The sequence below is a fragment of the Dicentrarchus labrax genome, unplaced genomic scaffold (genome assembly GCF_905237075.1).
Source record: "Dicentrarchus labrax unplaced genomic scaffold, dlabrax2021, whole genome shotgun sequence".
Lineage (NCBI taxonomy): Eukaryota > Metazoa > Chordata > Actinopteri > Moronidae > Dicentrarchus > Dicentrarchus labrax.
The window spans coordinates 9,032,587-9,050,284 of record NW_026136722.1 but is presented as its reverse complement, the minus strand read 5'-3'; the positions used below and the strand labels follow the sequence as shown (position 1 = coordinate 9,050,284).

At 40.2% G+C, this 17,698-nt stretch overlaps 1 protein-coding gene across 3 annotated transcripts in view; it reads left to right on the top strand.

Annotated features, from left to right (window-relative positions):
• LOC127356931 (mitochondrial import inner membrane translocase subunit tim16) overlaps positions 1–17,382 on the top strand; it is a 110,187-nt gene extending 92,805 nt beyond the window's left edge. Inside the window, exons 10-31 of one of the 3 annotated variants that reach the window (XM_051389013.1) lie at positions 6,071–6,125; positions 6,280–6,337; positions 6,441–6,586; positions 6,708–6,806; positions 6,890–6,994; positions 7,116–7,275; positions 7,422–7,597; positions 7,734–7,842; positions 7,984–8,070; positions 8,447–8,589; positions 8,709–8,813; positions 9,036–9,121; positions 9,271–9,412; positions 9,529–9,618; positions 9,772–9,888; positions 10,024–10,159; positions 10,318–10,409; positions 10,561–10,647; positions 14,803–14,887; positions 15,599–15,735; positions 16,256–16,321; positions 17,219–17,382. In XM_051389013.1, the coding sequence (XP_051244973.1) occupies positions 6,071–6,125; positions 6,280–6,337; positions 6,441–6,586; positions 6,708–6,806; positions 6,890–6,994; positions 7,116–7,275; positions 7,422–7,597; positions 7,734–7,842; positions 7,984–8,070; positions 8,447–8,589; positions 8,709–8,813; positions 9,036–9,121; positions 9,271–9,412; positions 9,529–9,618; positions 9,772–9,888; positions 10,024–10,159; positions 10,318–10,409; positions 10,561–10,647; positions 14,803–14,887; positions 15,599–15,735; positions 16,256–16,321; positions 17,219–17,299 (2,362 nt within the window). In that variant the 3' untranslated portion in view covers positions 17,300–17,382. Of the gene's footprint in view, positions 1–6,070; positions 6,126–6,279; positions 6,338–6,440; positions 6,587–6,707; positions 6,807–6,889; positions 6,995–7,115; positions 7,276–7,421; positions 7,598–7,733; positions 7,843–7,983; positions 8,071–8,446; positions 8,590–8,708; positions 8,814–9,035; positions 9,122–9,270; positions 9,413–9,528; positions 9,619–9,771; positions 9,889–10,023; positions 10,160–10,317; positions 10,410–10,560; positions 10,648–10,856; positions 12,775–14,263; positions 14,386–14,802; positions 14,888–15,598; positions 15,736–16,255; positions 16,322–17,218 lie in introns of those variants that run through there. The other 2 variants (XM_051389011.1, XM_051389012.1) reach the window with 2 other exon arrangements.
• Positions 17,383–17,698: the final 316 nt, after the last annotated feature.

The window sequence follows — 17,698 nt, the reverse complement described above, 5'->3', positions numbered from 1 at the left end:
GTTTACAAAGGTGACAAAGTTCATCAGCTGTGATATATTGTTTATTTGGTTACTTTTGGCACACTTTGGTCTTTTTTGGTGGATTCTTATGCTTTAAAGTTTGAAAGGACTAATCATTGCCAAACCATGTCTTCGCTATTTAGAGGACCTTTTCCATAACCTTCTGAAATATTCCCTCACATATGTCCTATGGAAAAGGTTTTCTCTTTTTTGAAGTTCACATATTTGCGGAAAGGCTAGAAACTAACCTAGGAATTACCATCCTGGAGATGGTGTTTCAGGTCCAGCATTATGAATCCCATTTAATCACCAGTGGATTATTCCGCACCAGTCCTTCCATTGTCGGGGTAATGTGAAAACCCATGGGCCTGCAGTGAAAGTGTGCTTAAAACCATTAGCTGTGTCTAACTCCCTTACACAAGAATTATAACACTGAAACAGTGAGAGTGTGTTCTGTCAATAAAGACAGGAAGAGGGCAGGGTTATCATAAAAATAAAGATATATCTGCTATATATATATAGATCGATATATCGATCTAGATAATCTGCTGGTCATATGAACTGTCATTATCAGATAGTGATTATGGGAATAACAATGAAAAAGCATGCGCTCATTTGGTCCCATACTTGATGGGAGATACAGTAGTTACAGCCATCTATTCATCATACCACATATTTTTACTGATTAGTTTTATACTACAGACAAATAGATCTGCCACATTATTAATCTGCCACAATTTATTAATAGAAAGGGGCAGATTCAAACAGTTCACCTCATGCTCTTATATTAGTCATTCCCCTTTTATCCACAATAGTTGTGAGACTCTACGGATGGCAATGTCATTCTGCGGTCGGTCCACCACTTTGGTCCAGACTGAAATATCTCAACAACTGCTGAATGGATTGCCATGACATTCAGTGTAGATATTCCTGTTTCCCTTAGGATGAATTGTAACAACCTTATATTTTCCTTTGGCCAGAATAATTCAATACTTTAAATACTTACAACCTCACAGAGCCGCTAGCCAGGCTGTAGAATCTGTAGTCTTGTTTTTCGTTAATATGAAAATATATATAGCCAAGCAAAGGTAGATAGATTCAAAAACTAAAAAAATATAGTACCAAGATTTATTCACACTGATTGCTGTCTCTCTGTCAAGTTTGTGTCAGCCAGTTTTTAATAAAGTACTTATAGACTTCAGGATGCTGGACAATAGCCTCTGATGTCAATTTATGAACAGTATAATATTTTAACTCTATTTCTATGTTAGGACATTGACTTTCACCAAAAATGCATTAGCTTTCATTGAATTTGATGTCCAAGTGAGTGTGGGAAAAGAGCATTGACCTAATGTATATAGGAGTATTGACCTATGTATATCAAACAACTTGAGTAGCCAATGTGCACTCTAAAACCAGTGACACGAGGCTCCCAACAGCACGTCCACTGTTTTCGCTGTGACCCACCCCAAGTGTCCTCGTGACCCTGTGTGATAATCCAAACATTATTTTATGGCCACGGCGGCTCTAGTTTCAGTCTAAAACACTGAGTCACCGCTGGCCAGTGGGACAGCAGGGCCTGACTGAGACAAGCTGGACAAGCTGCAGACCTGCTGTCTTTGGAGGCAGGACTGATAAAGTGGACTGTTCGAGTTCACAGTTTAGCAGACCCTTCACCCTCAGAGATACTGCTTCACCACTCACTCACCCCCACTGACTAGGATGATATAACCAGGGGACTGATAAAAAGAGAAGGGAGGAGTAGATGACAGAGAGGAAAAGTATGAAATGAAAATAGAATGAACAGTGAACAAAGCTGCAGTTGATTATGACCCCATTTTGGCTATGAAGACTGGTTTCCAATACTGTCAAGAGCCTCCACTGCTCAAATTTCACATAGAGCAATATGTAAGCCTCAATAAAAAAGATAAAAAGATAAGACAAGGTAAACCTATTAATCCCCAGCAGGGAAATGTGTTCTTTGCAGCAGCACAATGACATACATCCAGATATGTAGTGAAAGTAAGAGAAAAATACAACAAATCTATGTAAACGGCGATCCAAGACTAATATGTAATCCATATAATGGAAGCTGTATTAATAAAGAGCTGTATTATTAGTATAATATAGAACTTACAAGTCAATGTAACACTAGCATGGTATTATATAATATAATAATTGATGATAAAAATTGGGACCAGCTGCTTTGTTTTTTGTTTCATATTCCCCGAAGGCCTCCTCTCTCTTTCTTATCTGCTTTCTGGCCAGCTCCTGCCTGTCGACTGGAGCTTATTGTGCTGTCTAGTGTGTGTTTTTAGGAGTAAGGCCGGCCTAGCTAAAGGCCATGATCTCATACTAACAGAGAAAGGTCCCTTTGACTGATAATGATCTGGTCATAGCTGCCATAGCTCAAGCCCATACCCTTATACCCCTTCAGGCTGCTTTCATTAGCTCCACCTATATACTGTATGTAATACTCTGCTGTGTTTGTCTGATGCTATCAATGCGTCTGGATGTGCCTATATGTGCTCAAGTGTAAAGCGTGTGTTGGTTAGTGCATTTTTATAAGCACATACATGCAAATGCACAACATTTTCTTTAATAATACAGTACTTATCTCTGCACCTGAATGTGTTTTTGGAAGGATTTTATGTGTTTGTGTGTATCCATAATTTTATTGCAGTAACCCTAGTCCTGTTGTCCGATGACTGGACATTTTTGCTCAGTTTTCCTTTTTCAAATCACAGGCACCCTGCACTCCAAACACATACACATAGACACACACCATTTCTGCATTTGTCTGTCATCCGCATATCCATTTGTCTTGACCCTCCATTAGTCAGTTATTCCGTTGATTTACACTATCTCTTACTGTATCAAACGACAACACGGTCTCATAATCATAATATACCTGGGCTGACTCGGAGGCTTTCATGCACACACACAGATGCACATTAGTGTAGAGTAATATACCCATCATATCTGCTGGTGCTGAAGGCTGCTGTCATGGGCAGAAGGTCATTTTATGATGTGCGTTTGGGTCTGTGTGAGAGAGTGATGGCAGACGAGGAGGGAGGCGGGTTCTTTCCGCTCTCTGTTTTGTGTAAACTCCGATAGCAGCGGAGTGCCAGTGACAGACTGAAGCCAGGGGGATTTTTGGGATCATCGGACGGCTCATCGCAGAGTGTTGGAAAAGCTGGAAAGGTGTTGAGATGTTAGTGGGTGCAGATTGCTCTGAGAGTGTGAGAATACCATCCTTCAAGGAGGAGTCTTCTTAGTTCTCTTATGCCACCATTCAGGAAAATAACATTAAATAATTATATATTTTTATGACTAATTAGTATGTGTGTGTGGTTAAACTTGTTCTAGCCACACACCCAACACTGAAAAGAGCTTATATGTCTGGATTAGTGTGTCAGGCTTGATTTGGTACTACACACACACACGTCTATTTACAGCTCATGAATAAGGCCTGTAATAGTTTTTCCTTTTCATTGATAATCAGCCCACATGATTGAGATCTGCGCAACAAGCCCGCTCCCACAATTAACACATGACTGTAACTGCACGCTCTTACTAATGCATGTGCACATACATTATTAAGCTGTATTTTTAGCCCATGTCTGTATGTGTGCTTGTACATTTGTGTGCGTAAATATGCACATGCATGCGTGTATGTGTGGGAAAATGGGCTGGCGGTGAGGTGGAGCATGAAAGTGATAGTAAACAAAGGCATTATCAGTGATAAAGCTCCACTCCTATTACGTGGCTATTTGACTGTTTTACTATGAGAAAAGCACACAGAGAAAGTGAAGGCCAATTGGAAGAAATAGTTGTTTCTTGGAGGCACAAAGAGATTGCAGGGTGCAAGGTGGTGGTGTTGTTGAATAGGAAAGGAGAGAGCGAGTGAGGGAGAAGAAGTCAGGCAACAAGAGGGGTGTGGGAATGGAGGTGTTTAGGGACTCCCTGTGGACTGACTCCGACATGGGAACACACAGTCGCCCCTAATGAAGCATGGCCACCCCTCGCTGACTTCACAGGCCTGGGACAGAGAAAAGGGAGAGGGGGTCATTAGAGAGAAGAGGAGATGCAGATCTGGGACAGGTCCATTTTGTTGATGCACCACAGACAGATGGTACGGGTGAAATAAAGATGAAGACCCAGAAGGTTGAGTAGGGACTATTCAATCATCACTGTTCTCAGCAGACTAAAACAACTAATGAACTATAAGTCTATCACACTGCTACTAACCTTTTTCCATCCTGTCTTGCATTATAAGACACACCCTTCACACTCTTTGTGCACTTTTAAATTGATTAAACTATTTATTACTACTTCCCTATCTCCTCACATATTTGTGACTACAGTATTTCTGTCTCAGTACACTTCATAGTCAGTATGTATGTTGGTGTACATAGTAAATAGCACTTTTTATTTTTCATTTTTTTCATACTTTAGTTTGTTTACAGTAGACGGTCATAATGTATAAAGTCTTCTAGTTTTTTTAAGTTAGCAATTTATACTATGCTATCTGCTTTTGCACTTCAATTTCCCTTTGGCAGACTAGTTTACCAAAAAACTTTTATGCCTTCACAAAACTGCCAGAAGGAAAATAACTTCCAAAAAAGAAAATGATTCTCGACACCTTGGTTTGGAAAACATTTGTAAACACAACAAAAGGATTCAAGCTTTTACAACCACAGACACGTGGCAGGCAGTTTTTAGTTACTGAGTGTTCTGAACTTGTGTCAAAATGTGAAAATCTTCCTCTGTTTGAAATGCACACAAAGACTGCTGACATACACTGTCTTTCTCTGTCACTCTTGTACATGTACACTGTACAAACCATTGCGTGTCAACATGCACAGTTGCTTAAGATACCCAAACTAAGTCTGTCATTATATTGTCATACTTGGACTATTACATCACCAGTTACCCTAGTTGATGTGGAGGCAGCCGAGTGGCATTTCCCTCTAGAATAGTACCATTACACAAGGTCATCATCATAACCCAATCACTGGAACTGCCTCTCCACTTCAATCAGCCTATCTGTGGCCTGTGATGTGAAGTGGTTAGATCAGCCACCACTCTCGGTCCTCTTTTCCTGTCTGGAAAACAACACAGCATGCTGGCTGTTGCTCTCATTGATGAAAAGAGAGAGACCACAATATGAAAGAGAGTAAGAGGCAGAGAAAGAGAGAGATTTGTCAGCCTTGCCTGTGTTTGTGCAAGTATGCCTCCTGTCTAAGCCATGATTTCCTGTTTGGTTTGTTTACTACAGCCAGCTCTACATTCCTCCATTCAGTTTCCTCATCCCTCAATCTTCTTACCTCAGATCATGAGAGGAAGCAGGTGACTGTGGCCCTTGTTTAGGCCTGCATGGCTGGAAGCAACTATTTTGCTAATTGATTAATCCTTAAGCTTATTTCTTAAGCAAAAGTGCCAACCATTCTCTCATTGCAGCTTAACAAATATGAGGATTTGCTGCTTTTCTTTCTCAATGCAATAATAAACATGTTATCTTTGAGTTCTGGACATTTTGTTGAACAAAACGTAATTCGAAGACATCCCCTTTGGCTCTTGGAAACTATGATGGGTGTTTCTTTTGTTGAAGTGCATCAATTAATAAAAAAAAAGCTGATAAGCAATAATGAAAATAATTATTAGTAGCAGTTCTTGTCATCATGGGTTTAATGCTATTTTCTTCTTTGATAATAATCTTTTTATTATCTTTATTGTGCTTCAGTTCCAAGCATTGAGGAATACAAACCAGTGAATGTCACTAAATCTGCATTTATTTAACTTAACATGTTCAACAGGTGTTTTTCCGGACTGTTTTCCTAACCTGCAGATAAAGATCAGTGGACAAACTCTCAACACAGCTCGTCCATGCTGACCACTTTTGCTGTATAATTGAGCATACTGCTCCATCTAGTGGTGCCTTTGAAAAACTTGAACCCATAGACCATAGAATAAATTATTATCTAATAATTAGTATACCACATGTTTCTGAGTATAATTTGAATGTCTCTTTCTTATTTCTTTCTCTTTCTTGTCTCTTTGCTTTCAGGATGCTGATCCCTCTGTTTGATGATGACACTGGTCTGCTCACACTGGCTGGCGTGGTAAGATATAGATGGATGCCCCTCTATTATGCGTTCTGTCAAGTGAGGTTTTGTATAGTTTTATCACAAGTCAGGAATTCAGCAGCCTTGACAGCAGTGTAGGTCTTTACTGCAATGTATCGTGTCTGATATACTGATGTTCTCTCCTGCACAGGGAGACACTGTAGTTGATTGCTTTGAAGTGTCATCCTCCGAGCCTTTCCTCTCGCAAGGTAAAGCTTGGTCATCTGTTATCTGTCTGGTCAGATTATTACAGCCCCCCTCCTTCTAGTATCTGATCTCTCTTCTTTTTTTTGTCTCTACATTTCTCTGTAGTGAGCCACTGTCTGACCGACATCTCAACACGAGGAGTCGCCATGATACCCAAGCTGGCACTGGATGTCATGTCCTGCGAAGTGATGCGTGTGCTTCAGCTGACAGACAGCTGCATTGTGCCAATCAGCTATCAAGTCCCTCGCAAGGTGTGTTATATGCACAGCAATACTGATATGCCAAACCATACAGCAGAGTCATAACCTATGTGCATAATTTGCATTGGTGTTTTCATGCATGCATGTTTGCGTGTGCTGCTTTGTGTCCCAGCATTCAGGGCAGGAGTTTCATGACGATCTTTACCCGGATACAGTGAGTGCAACTCCAGCCATGTCTGCTGAGGAATGGTGGCAGGGAGGGAACAAGCAGGTAAAGCATCTCGACTTTCAACAAGTTTATCTGGTCCTCACACTGTTCAGACACCTCTAACAATTAGCTCTGTTTGTCCTCAGGTGGAGAAAGTCAGCCTCCACCCAGACAAACAGCCCAAACAGAAGGCTCCACCAGCAAAACAAATGCCTGCAAAGAAGGAGCTGGTCAGTGGAGGAAGCAAGGAGGTGAGAGACACACATACTGACCATCAATTAGGAATAATGGTACTAGTGGATTCTCACAGGAAATTCCTTCACAAATTGGGGGTAGTAAAAACTTTCTAACTGCCACCGTATTGTTCTACAGGATCCAGCACGTGGCTGCTCCACCTCCAGTAGTCCTCTGACCACTCCCAGTAGCAGCGCTGCCCCATCCCGCTCTCCCTCCTCTACCTCCGGCCTCTCCTCAGGCTTCCTCCCCAGCCCCAGTCCCAGCCAGAGCACCAAGGCCATCCACAGCCTGCTGGGTATGAACACAGAACACACACACACACACACACACACACACACACACACACACCTAAAATCTCTCATTCTTCATCATTGTGGTGTCATTTTATAATAATGTTTCTTTAGTGACAAAGCTGTTAATTCAGAATTATTTTTGATCCAGGACCAACCTCCAAGTTCCGCCACATCGCAGGCACAGTGATGCACCGGGACACACACATCACTAACCTGCGTGGCCTCAACCTGACTACACCAGGCGAGTGTGACGGCTTCTGTGTGAACCGCCAACGTGTGGCAGTGCCACTCGCCATCTCTGGAGGCCAAATTGGCGTCTTTGAGGTACGGGGCTGGAAATTACTATTTATGTCATGTTGATTTAGAAAAGCTGTGGTTGGTCTCCATGTTGAGTGTCTCTTTTCTTTCCCTTGTACTTCAATGACTGGAAAATGAGACTACTGTGTGTATTCCTCCTCAGCGCTCTCAGCCTGGCAGGCTGCCAGACACAGCCCTGTCCACCATCCAGAACTCTGTAAATGTGGTTGACCTCTCTTGGGACCCCTTTGATACACACCGGCTTGCTGTGGGTTAGTGAATACATGTACTGTATAGGTGTGAGCATTTGCAGCTGTATGGTGTACTGACTGCTCACTGTGTGTCTTGATAAGTGTGGGAGTATGATTGTGACATGCGTATCTCCATCTTTCTTTCTCTCATCCATGGTATAGCTGGTGATGATGCAAAGATCCGTGTGTGGCACGTACCAGAGGGAGGGCTGAAAGAGACCCTGACTGAGCCTGAGCTCATCTTGCAAGGTAAGTCAGGATCCACTCACTGAATTCACCTAGAATTTTAGTTTATTTAAACATATTGTTGATTGAGAAGCCTGACTTATTTAAGTATCCGGCCATATTGCACATATTCTCTCTCTTTTTATATTTGTATATATATCGGCTGCTTTTATTTGTATCTTCTGTTATGCACCAGCTTACCAAGTCAAATTCCTTGTATGCGAAAACCTACTTGGCAATAAACCTGATTCTGATTCTGACATACAACAGTTAGTGCAGCACAAAATCTTGCAGGACTTCACTGAAAACATCTACAGTATAAAAACTTAAGCTTATAGTGTGTCTATGTGAATTGTTTCATGTTGATGAGGTGATTGACAGCTGCTGTGAACCCTCTTAGGCCACACGGAAAAGATTTACTCCATCAAGTTCCACCCTCTGGCAAGCGGACTGCTGGTGTCTTCATCCTACGATCTAACAGTCAGACTGTGGAACCTGGAGAGCGGTGAGCAGGTCAAACTCCTCACGGGACACCAGGACCAGGTGGGTGACCAAGATTTGGTTTGCTTGCACATACTGGAATACATCAACTGTGCATTTAAGTTGTTGAGCTTTCTTGTTCTTCTTGTTCTTCCTTGTTTCCTTTTGTGGCGTATATTCAGGTCTTTGCCATGGCGTGGAGCCCAGATGGGAAGCTCCTGGCCACAGTGTGCAAAGATGGGAAGGTTCGCATCTATGACCCCCGCAAGTCCACTGCACCAGTGCAGGTATGTGTGACACATTGGAGAATATGGCAGGATACAATTTTTAAAAAATGGTGGAAAGGCAACCAAAAACAAAATATTTTTGATATATGATTTAGAATAGAGGCATCCCCAGACATGAAGCAATGCACAACATTGTTAAATCACTGAAAAATCACTGGTTCTTTTTGGTTCACTCACTAATGAAATGCACACACACTTGCTATTTTCTGTGTATTTTTTCAGGAGGGCCCAGGTCCTGAGGGCCACAGGGGAGCTCGTGCGGTGTGGGTGTGTGATGGCAAGTACCTGTTGGTGTCAGGATTTGACAGGTACTGAACATCATTTTTTATTTAAAGTGTCATAAAATACTTAAATTATGTATGGAGGTGAATTTTAAGACATCATAATTACCAGAGCATCCGTGGGCCAGTGAAAAAGAAAAGCTCCCCACTGACTCTTTCTTGTCGTCCTTCTGCAGTCGTAGTGAGCGAGGGCTCTACCTGTACTCTGCTGACTCCCTTTCATCTGGAGCCACAGCCAGCACCCTTGTAGACATCTCCCCCTCTACCCTCATCCCTTTTTATGACCCCGACACCAGCGTGGTCATCCTCACTGGAAAAGTAAGCAAATTAGAAAAAAAACAAACAAAATATAGTTGCATATGAGGTACATTTGAACCAAAGTTGACAAGAAAATAAGAATTTGATGTAATCTGTGTGTTTCATTTGTTTTCCAGGGTGATACCAGAGTGCACATTTATGAGGTGCTCCCCGATGCGCCGCACTTTATGGAGTGCAGCAGTTTTAACTCTCCTGAGCCACATAAGGTACTAAGCTGAACTCTTAATGGATCAGTGAGTCAGCATACATCTGCACGCAGCCAAAGTGCTAGAGCGGTTAAAATATTCTCCTTAAAACCTGTGCCATCTTTGTGATGCTGTGTGTTTTTTATCAGCTAAACTCTTCCTGGTTGTTTCCAGGGCTTGGCCTTTCTGCCCAAGACAGAGTGCAACGTGCGCGATGTGGAGATAGCTGTAGCACTAATGCTCACCAAGACAACCATAGAGCCAGTGGCCTTTAAAGTACCACGGGTCAAGGTGAGCCAAATACACCACATAGTGGACATTCAGAAATACTGTAGGCCTTTCTTTGTCATGGTGGTCATTTCTAATAAATGGCTATGGTTTAACTATAGAAGGTCTAACTCTGTGTATGTGACTCTGGGTCTCCAGAAAGAGTTTTTCCAGGACGACTTGTACACAGACACAGCAGTCTGTTGGGAACCGGCACTGACTGCCTCTGCCTGGCTGTCTGGCTCCAATGGGCAACACAAAAAGATCAGCCTGAAGCCTAAAGACATGACACCAGGTGCGAACACAGACCAAAGAGTCTGAATATGCATGCATACCATGTGACTTTTGTCTGACAACTCTCGATCTACAGGAAGATGCTTACCCCTACAATCAACATGTCGGTATTAGATCCTGGTTTGATGCTGTGTGTGTGTGTTTTTATTTTTATTTCAGTGAGTGAGGCCCCCAAAGAAGCTCCGGTTAGAAAATACTTGCCCTCATCTGTTTACCTAGAGGAGAAGACTGATGAACAGAAGAAAGAGGAGGTGAGAATGAGCTGAAACACTGCACACTTGTGTTTCTAGGTGGTGTCATCCAGCAGATCTGATCTGGACTGTTGTGGTCTCTGGTTGCTGAATAAAAGTAGCTGTGTTTTTCTGATGTTTTTAACATTGAATATATGTATGTTTGGCCCAGCTGCTCAGCGCCATGGTGGCTAAGTTGGGGAACATGGACGACCCACTGCCACAGGAGTCCTTCGAAGGGGTCGATGAGGACGAGTGGGTGAGTGAATGTGATGGAAACAGTTGTAAAGATGAGTTTCGACTCTAAAAATCAAACTTATAGATAATAACAGCTAATTATCGCCAAGCTCTAGTATCTGAGTGAAAAATGTAATAAAGAGCTTAACATCAAAGGTATTAACTTACTGCGAAATTATTACATGTCTATAATACATCTTACTAACTAACTGTGACTCTTGTGTCGTCCAGGATGACTAAAAGGGACGGGATTTTTTCTTCGGTTCAATCGTGGTGCCAACAGCAGAGAGGAGGGAGCAGATCAAATGTCAAATTGCCATGTGTGGATGCAATGGTGCCACCCACACAACCTCTGAGCTTAATCAGCTAGCAGCTCAGCCTACTGCACACGCAAGGAATACTGTACAATGTGAAAGTGTCAATGATTTGGGAAAGAAAATCACAATATCTACTATATCAGTGTGTATCTCAATATCTGTTAAGGTTTGGAAAATCAAATGTCATGTTGTCTAGTTGGTGTTCATCCTGTCAGACTGCATGAAATTGGATATGAAAATCATTTTTAGCTGTAATTCTTAAATATTTCAGGAATCATTCCGGGATAAATCTCACATAGTAACTGCTTTATGTTAATGTAGACTGCAAATAGTTGTGTCACATTATTGATGATAATTTCAAAAGCAAATCCCACCATGCAAGATGAATGATTATACATGTATATACAATCATATATGGGGACACCTCAAACATATTTCTGATAAACCACGGGTGTAAGTCATTGAAAGGGGAATTAAACAGCAAGCAATCATAGCAATAATACTTCTGCTTTATGCGACATTACCAGTTACACCGATGACAAATAACTTTTTAAAAATTGATTTTGGCACAGCTTTTCTCTTTGTCTGTGGTATGTAGCCATTGTTTAACACTCTGAGGTGTCCCAATATACAAAAAAAAAAAATAATAGCCTCTTCCTAATGGCTCCAGTCTGTTATTTTCTGATCTCAAGATACCAGGTTGTGTACCATTGCATACAAAGTTGTTACATGTGTGCACATTTGCCTCCACAGTGGACCACTGCTTGCTTTTTCTACTGGCCAGTCATATGAGCACGCTCAGTCACAATGTGTCTTTAAAAAGATGTAATGTTGCAAAAAATATTGTTAATGAACATCATGCATCTGTAAAAAAAAAAAAAAATGATAATAATAACAACAACTCTGTCTTCCTGTTTAGTCAGGTAAAACACACACATGAATACTGTAACATGTTGAAGCCTTCAACAGCAAAAACCACACTGAGGATACAACAGGGTCACCAGTGTTCATGGTTGGCCATGAACTGGAATTTATAATGACAACAACATTAAGTTCACTTTTCTTTGTTAGCCAATGATAGAATAAGATGCCATTTTAAAATGATGTGTTATTGTATTTGTAGTTAGATTTGATTGAATGTTGCCATCCAGCTGTCATATAATAGTCTTATAAGTAGGGGTTAAAGGTAAATGAAACTATGATGTTGTTATGCATTGAAAGCCAAACCAGAGGGGCCTTTGTATACTCTGAGATAAATGTTTCCTTTCTTTTCTTTTCTCGTTTGCCGGGCAGTTGAGTTTTTAATCATGATCTTTGTTGGTTTTCAGACTGTTTGGGGATATTCCTCACTTAAATGAGCTAATTTTCTTATCTAATGTTTACTAGAAGTAAATAATCATGGTGTTAACTAGACAATAACAGTACAGTATTAATAACTATAACAATGCAGCCATAACAGCCATCATGTAATCTACCGATCAGGGCTACAGCAATATAAATATCAATAACCCACGGAGTTTGTTTACAACTTCTGATGGACTGAAATTAACCATCATTTCAGCCATGCATGGTCGCGCGCATCTTGTTGTACACATAAACTGCAGGTGTTGTCAGTCATCAGTGTTGTGATGATGTATAATTTATGTGCTTGTGATTCTCGAATGCCATACTTTGTAATGTTTGGATTGGATTAACTTCATTCCATTGTGTTAACAAAGGCACTTCCTTTTTATACAGTGAGTAAAGCATTGTTGTTCTGTCTTACTTGAGTAATGGTTTGTGGATTTTTTTTTTTTTCAATACGGTCTTGCAATAAACACCCTTTGAACCCAGTACTACTTGTTCTTTTGTGATTAAGTCTCAGTGAATAAATGTTTGAGAATGGATCATAGATTGAAGTGATTTCTGAACTCGAACTCATTAAAGTGTCTTTGGTGATATTATGTGGGCTCATATGGGGCACAGGAAATAAGTGCATTAAATAGTGTAAATATACACAACAACAACATTTTACTAAAAAGAATAATAAATTCACAAATTGATTTCATTGTTTTATTATAGTTTTAGGTGCCTTTTTTACATCTGACCGGGGCCAACAGATGGAAATAAATCAATGAGCATTATCTTTAACAAATAAACTAATAAAAGGAAGTGTCATGCTAGCATTATGGCTGATAGTATAAAACATTTAGAGGCTACAGCTGCAGTCTTCAGTGGGGAAATACAGATATTTAAAGATCCCCTCCAGACATGTATTAAGACATGCATACAGATAGTCTGCTCGGAACAATAATGTGTGCCTGATATGTTCTTCCCACAAAAGAAATGTGTAATTTCCACATTCAAATCCTTAAAAGTCATGTCACCTCATTAAGAATTACAGAATCTATGAATATGCAAATATTGTTAATTATTGAAGTTTTCCTGCTGGTCAGTCAAAGTCCATTCTCAGTGTATGTGCACTGAACCAGGATGAACTTCTAAACTATTTGTGATTCCCCTTAAAATCAGATTTTCAGTGAGCACAGAGAAATTTTCTACTTTCAGCAGCTGAATGTGAAAACATCCTTCTAGTGTGAAACTCAGCACATACATCATTCTGCACAGTAAAGATCAAACATCATACTGTAGGAACAAGAAGAAAAACATATTTTTGAGTTGAGGGCATTGACAGTATGACTGAGGGGGGCTGCCAACCATCAATGGAGCCCATCACAGCACTCAAAATGTGATTTATTGCAGAACTGCCCTCAAATATTTTATTTTATATTTCTACTACATTTAAATTAAATTCATGTGATACGTCTTTCTCATCTTAGAAGCATTCTCCAATGTTATGCTTTATTAATTACTTATAAAGGTATATTAATAGTCAGGATCAATGTGCGGACTATACCATGGCTTTCAGGGGAGCTAATTTTTTCTACTATTGTGGGAGGTATATTTTCTAATATTTTCTGATCTGCAGTTAATGATGACTCACCTTTGTGTACAAATCATACATCAATAGTAAGTTTACATATAATCCAAAACTAGAAATGCATGGCAAAAATAACACAATGCAGTTCCTCCGGGAAGTTGCGATTGCAACAATTAAAGCAAATTTAACCAATCCATGTGTCTCTTGCCTTCAACTTGTAATGAATTGTTTCACTTTCTCCTGTAATATCATTGCAAAAAAAATGCCTAAAAAACATCTCAACACAAACACAACATTTCACAAATGGTGTTTTTTTGTTTTATTGAGAGGGAGCTGAACAAGAAGAAGCTGCAGTTCGACTTCCCTGCCAGTAGGTGTCAGTATTACAAATCTCGCCAGCTACTTGGTTCATCTTGAGTTTGGTGTTCTGGATGCTTCCTTGAACTTTGACCCTTCAATAACCTTCATTGGCGTACATGTGTGAAAATAGAAGCCGCACACTGTCCGAGGGACCGGCATAATGGTAAGAAAACACTTTATAATGCTCACGTTTGTATTCCCCAGTGCTCACAGCCGACGTTAGCGAGTCAGAGGAGTGTAATGCTAAGTAGCGTTAGCGTGAGTAGGTTCGCCAACACTCTTACACAAGGTACGGTAGTTGCCTCCTCTCCACTAGGACACTGTTTATTTAGGGACAAAGTAATAAACCAAAATGTAAGATAATTCGTGTCCAAACAGGACGGGAGCCCGAATGGAAACGCTGTCACAATGTGAACAGCTGTAATGAAGGTGCTTCTGACATCCGCACCTGCAGACACTGACTGACTGACCACTGACTGACTGACTGACTGACTGACACTCGCTCTCTCTTTCTTTTGGTTCCCATGACTGTCATTGTTAAATCACTCGTCTTGCTTTTTGTGACCCCCTCCCTCTGCAGGCTAAATATCTTGCACAGATCATTGTGATGGGAGCACAGGTGGTGGGACGCGCCTTTGCTCGCGCTTTACGGCAAGAGTACGCAGGTATGATCTGTGACGTGGTCATGATACGTAACGTTAATCAATTAAAACATGTAATATGACTGCTGAGACACATTGCTGAATACTCCATCAGCCGATTGACAGATAATCAATTTGTTGTGTGACCGTTTTTCATTATCATTACCTTTGATTCTTCTCTGCTTTGTAATGTGAATGTAAAATCAAACCTTTCTGGAAGTTCAGGAAAACCGTGATGGGAATTTTTGAGTATTTTCAAACATTTTTAAAGCAAATGTGTTGTTTAAAAATGCTCAACAGATTAAACAATAATTTATTTGTTGCAGAAAGGTTTGATATGACTGAACTCTTCATAATGCTATTATTACATGATAATATATTGACATTGTTATATAACGTTATATATACAATCAGTATATATCATGATCTGGTAATGTATGCAAAATCATGTTACAGAATTAAATTTATGTTCAAATAAATAAAATGCTCCAATGTTTACATCAGACCAAATTATTTAATTACATTATAAACTGTACATAATTGTTCATTTGTACATCAGAATATAATACAATCATATCATCCAGATATGAGTTTGCCCCAATGATAAATCCTCGCCCAGCACAAGTGTGTAATGAAATTAAGTTGTGAGTATCTGTGTGTGTGTGTGTGTGTGTGTGTGTGTGTGTGTGTGTGTGTGTGTGTGTGTGTGTGTGTGTTTTATGTTTTCTCTTACAGCCAGTCAAGCAGCAGCACAGGCCAGGGGCCGTTCAGGTCAGCAGTCTGCTGCAGCCTCTAGCATCAGTGGGATGAGTCTGCAGGAGGCGCAGCAAATCCTTAATATCTCCACACTCTCTCCTGAGGAGATTCAGAAGGTACAAACACGCTCTCTGTTGGTACGAGGCCACAAAGCCATTAAGCCTTTTCTACCGTAGTGTTTGCCAGGTCTTTACAGGTTTTTCTGGCCGTGCTGCCCTCTTGGCCAGGTCGCTCCAATAAGTCTTTTACTTGGTTAAATAAAGGATACATGTATATAATATGTTGATTTGTAGCTTATTCAAATCTCAAAATCTATATTTGAGATGAACCATTCTCCCTTTGGACTAAACAGTGGTGTGGTCATAAACTATTGTTAAGGTTAGTCATATCTTTGATATCCAAATGCGCTGCTTCTGTATAACAGTTGCAAAGTCCATATTTAAGAATGTGTAGCTCTGTGAGTGAACACAAGAAACACGCAATTTCATTTTCATGTGAAATTGTGTTTTTTTTTGTTAATTTATTTGACCATCCATCAACATCATCCACATTTTTGTTTACTGTAACAGTGGAGATATTGTGTCAATATGCGTCTTTGCAGTTCTGAACACTAACACTTGGGTTTATCTCTTCCAGAACTACGAGCACCTTTTTAAAGTCAATGACAAGGCAGTGGGCGGTTCATTTTACCTACAATCAAAAGTAAGTGTTCTGTATCCTGGGATGTGAGGCAGTAAGTGTGTTTTAGGGTAGATTAAGCATGGTGTAGAGTGGAAAATTGTTTTTAGCTCACCAAAATATGAAAACGGCCCAAAAACACTTACAAAACAAAAATGGTATCAGTACACCCATCAGACTAAATAGTTTGAAACATACTGTAGTTTAAGACATTAACACATAAAATATTGATTGTACATAAAGGAAGAGAGCTGTCTGTCAGGATGAACTTGGCTTTCTCTTGAGAGTACACAAATCACTCAGCTTCATCTGACAGTCCAGGCTGACCAAACTACGATAGGAAGTTAAATGTTGGCACACGCTCAGTGAGACTTTTGTTTTTTCTGTGATTGACCGACCAGCTATTTTGTACATTTCTTAAAAATATGGCTTCTAGTATTTTCAACGAAGCTCAAGTGGCAATGTAGGGCTGTATGAAGAACATTAAACCTTTTTTTTTTTTTTTTGCATTTTATTTTAATCTTCCTTAACGTCGAGTTCACACTACTACATGATTTACACCCACAGTGTTTTCACCCTCAGGAATTAGATGTTTATTGTGGCACAGGATACAGTCATGTAAAGTGCCTGGTATTAGCGCTTGTGCTGCTGGGAACAATGATACTCAGCAGTAGCTTAGTCACTCTGTTTACTTGTTTTGCTCACAACATCCAAACAAATAATGATCAGTTCTCTTTCTGTCTGTGTTAAATATCAAATTATGACTCATGTGATTCTCACTGTGTTGGAGGAATCCGTTCTTTGAACTCATGTTGTTACTGAGTTCATCTTTCCTCTCTGCTCTGAGTGAACTATATTGTGATCTGGTTCTTTTTAAAAGTGACTTCCCTTTCTCTCCATTATTATTATGTTTGTGTCCAGGTGGTGCGTGCTAAAGAGCGTCTAGACGAGGAACTAACTATTGAGACACAACAACAAAAGCAAGATAATACGGAAACATGAAGTATGAAACGATGCTCGCCCTGTCTTTCCTCTCCCCATCCTCTGTAAATTATAACCTAATAAAAGCCTTCTCTTTTTCTTTAGCCTTGATTTTGTGGCATTTTTTTTGGGCAGTGGGTGGCATTTTAAGACGCAAACATGAGACAGTTACGAGAATATGTGCTTATTATTTTTATAAATAGTCATATGTGAAATGTTACATGTGGTTTGCAGTGATCTAAAGCCACACAGAAATGCTTTATTTCGGCACAGTTTTGAGCTACTGTTGATTTTTAATTGCTGAAAAGCTGAATGCGGTGAGTGAAAGTGCAGCTTGTTGACTTTTAATCAGGGTAATATGATTGTTTTTATTCAGGTGAAGTGTTATTACAGCGCATGTCTGTCTAAAGGGGCACAATC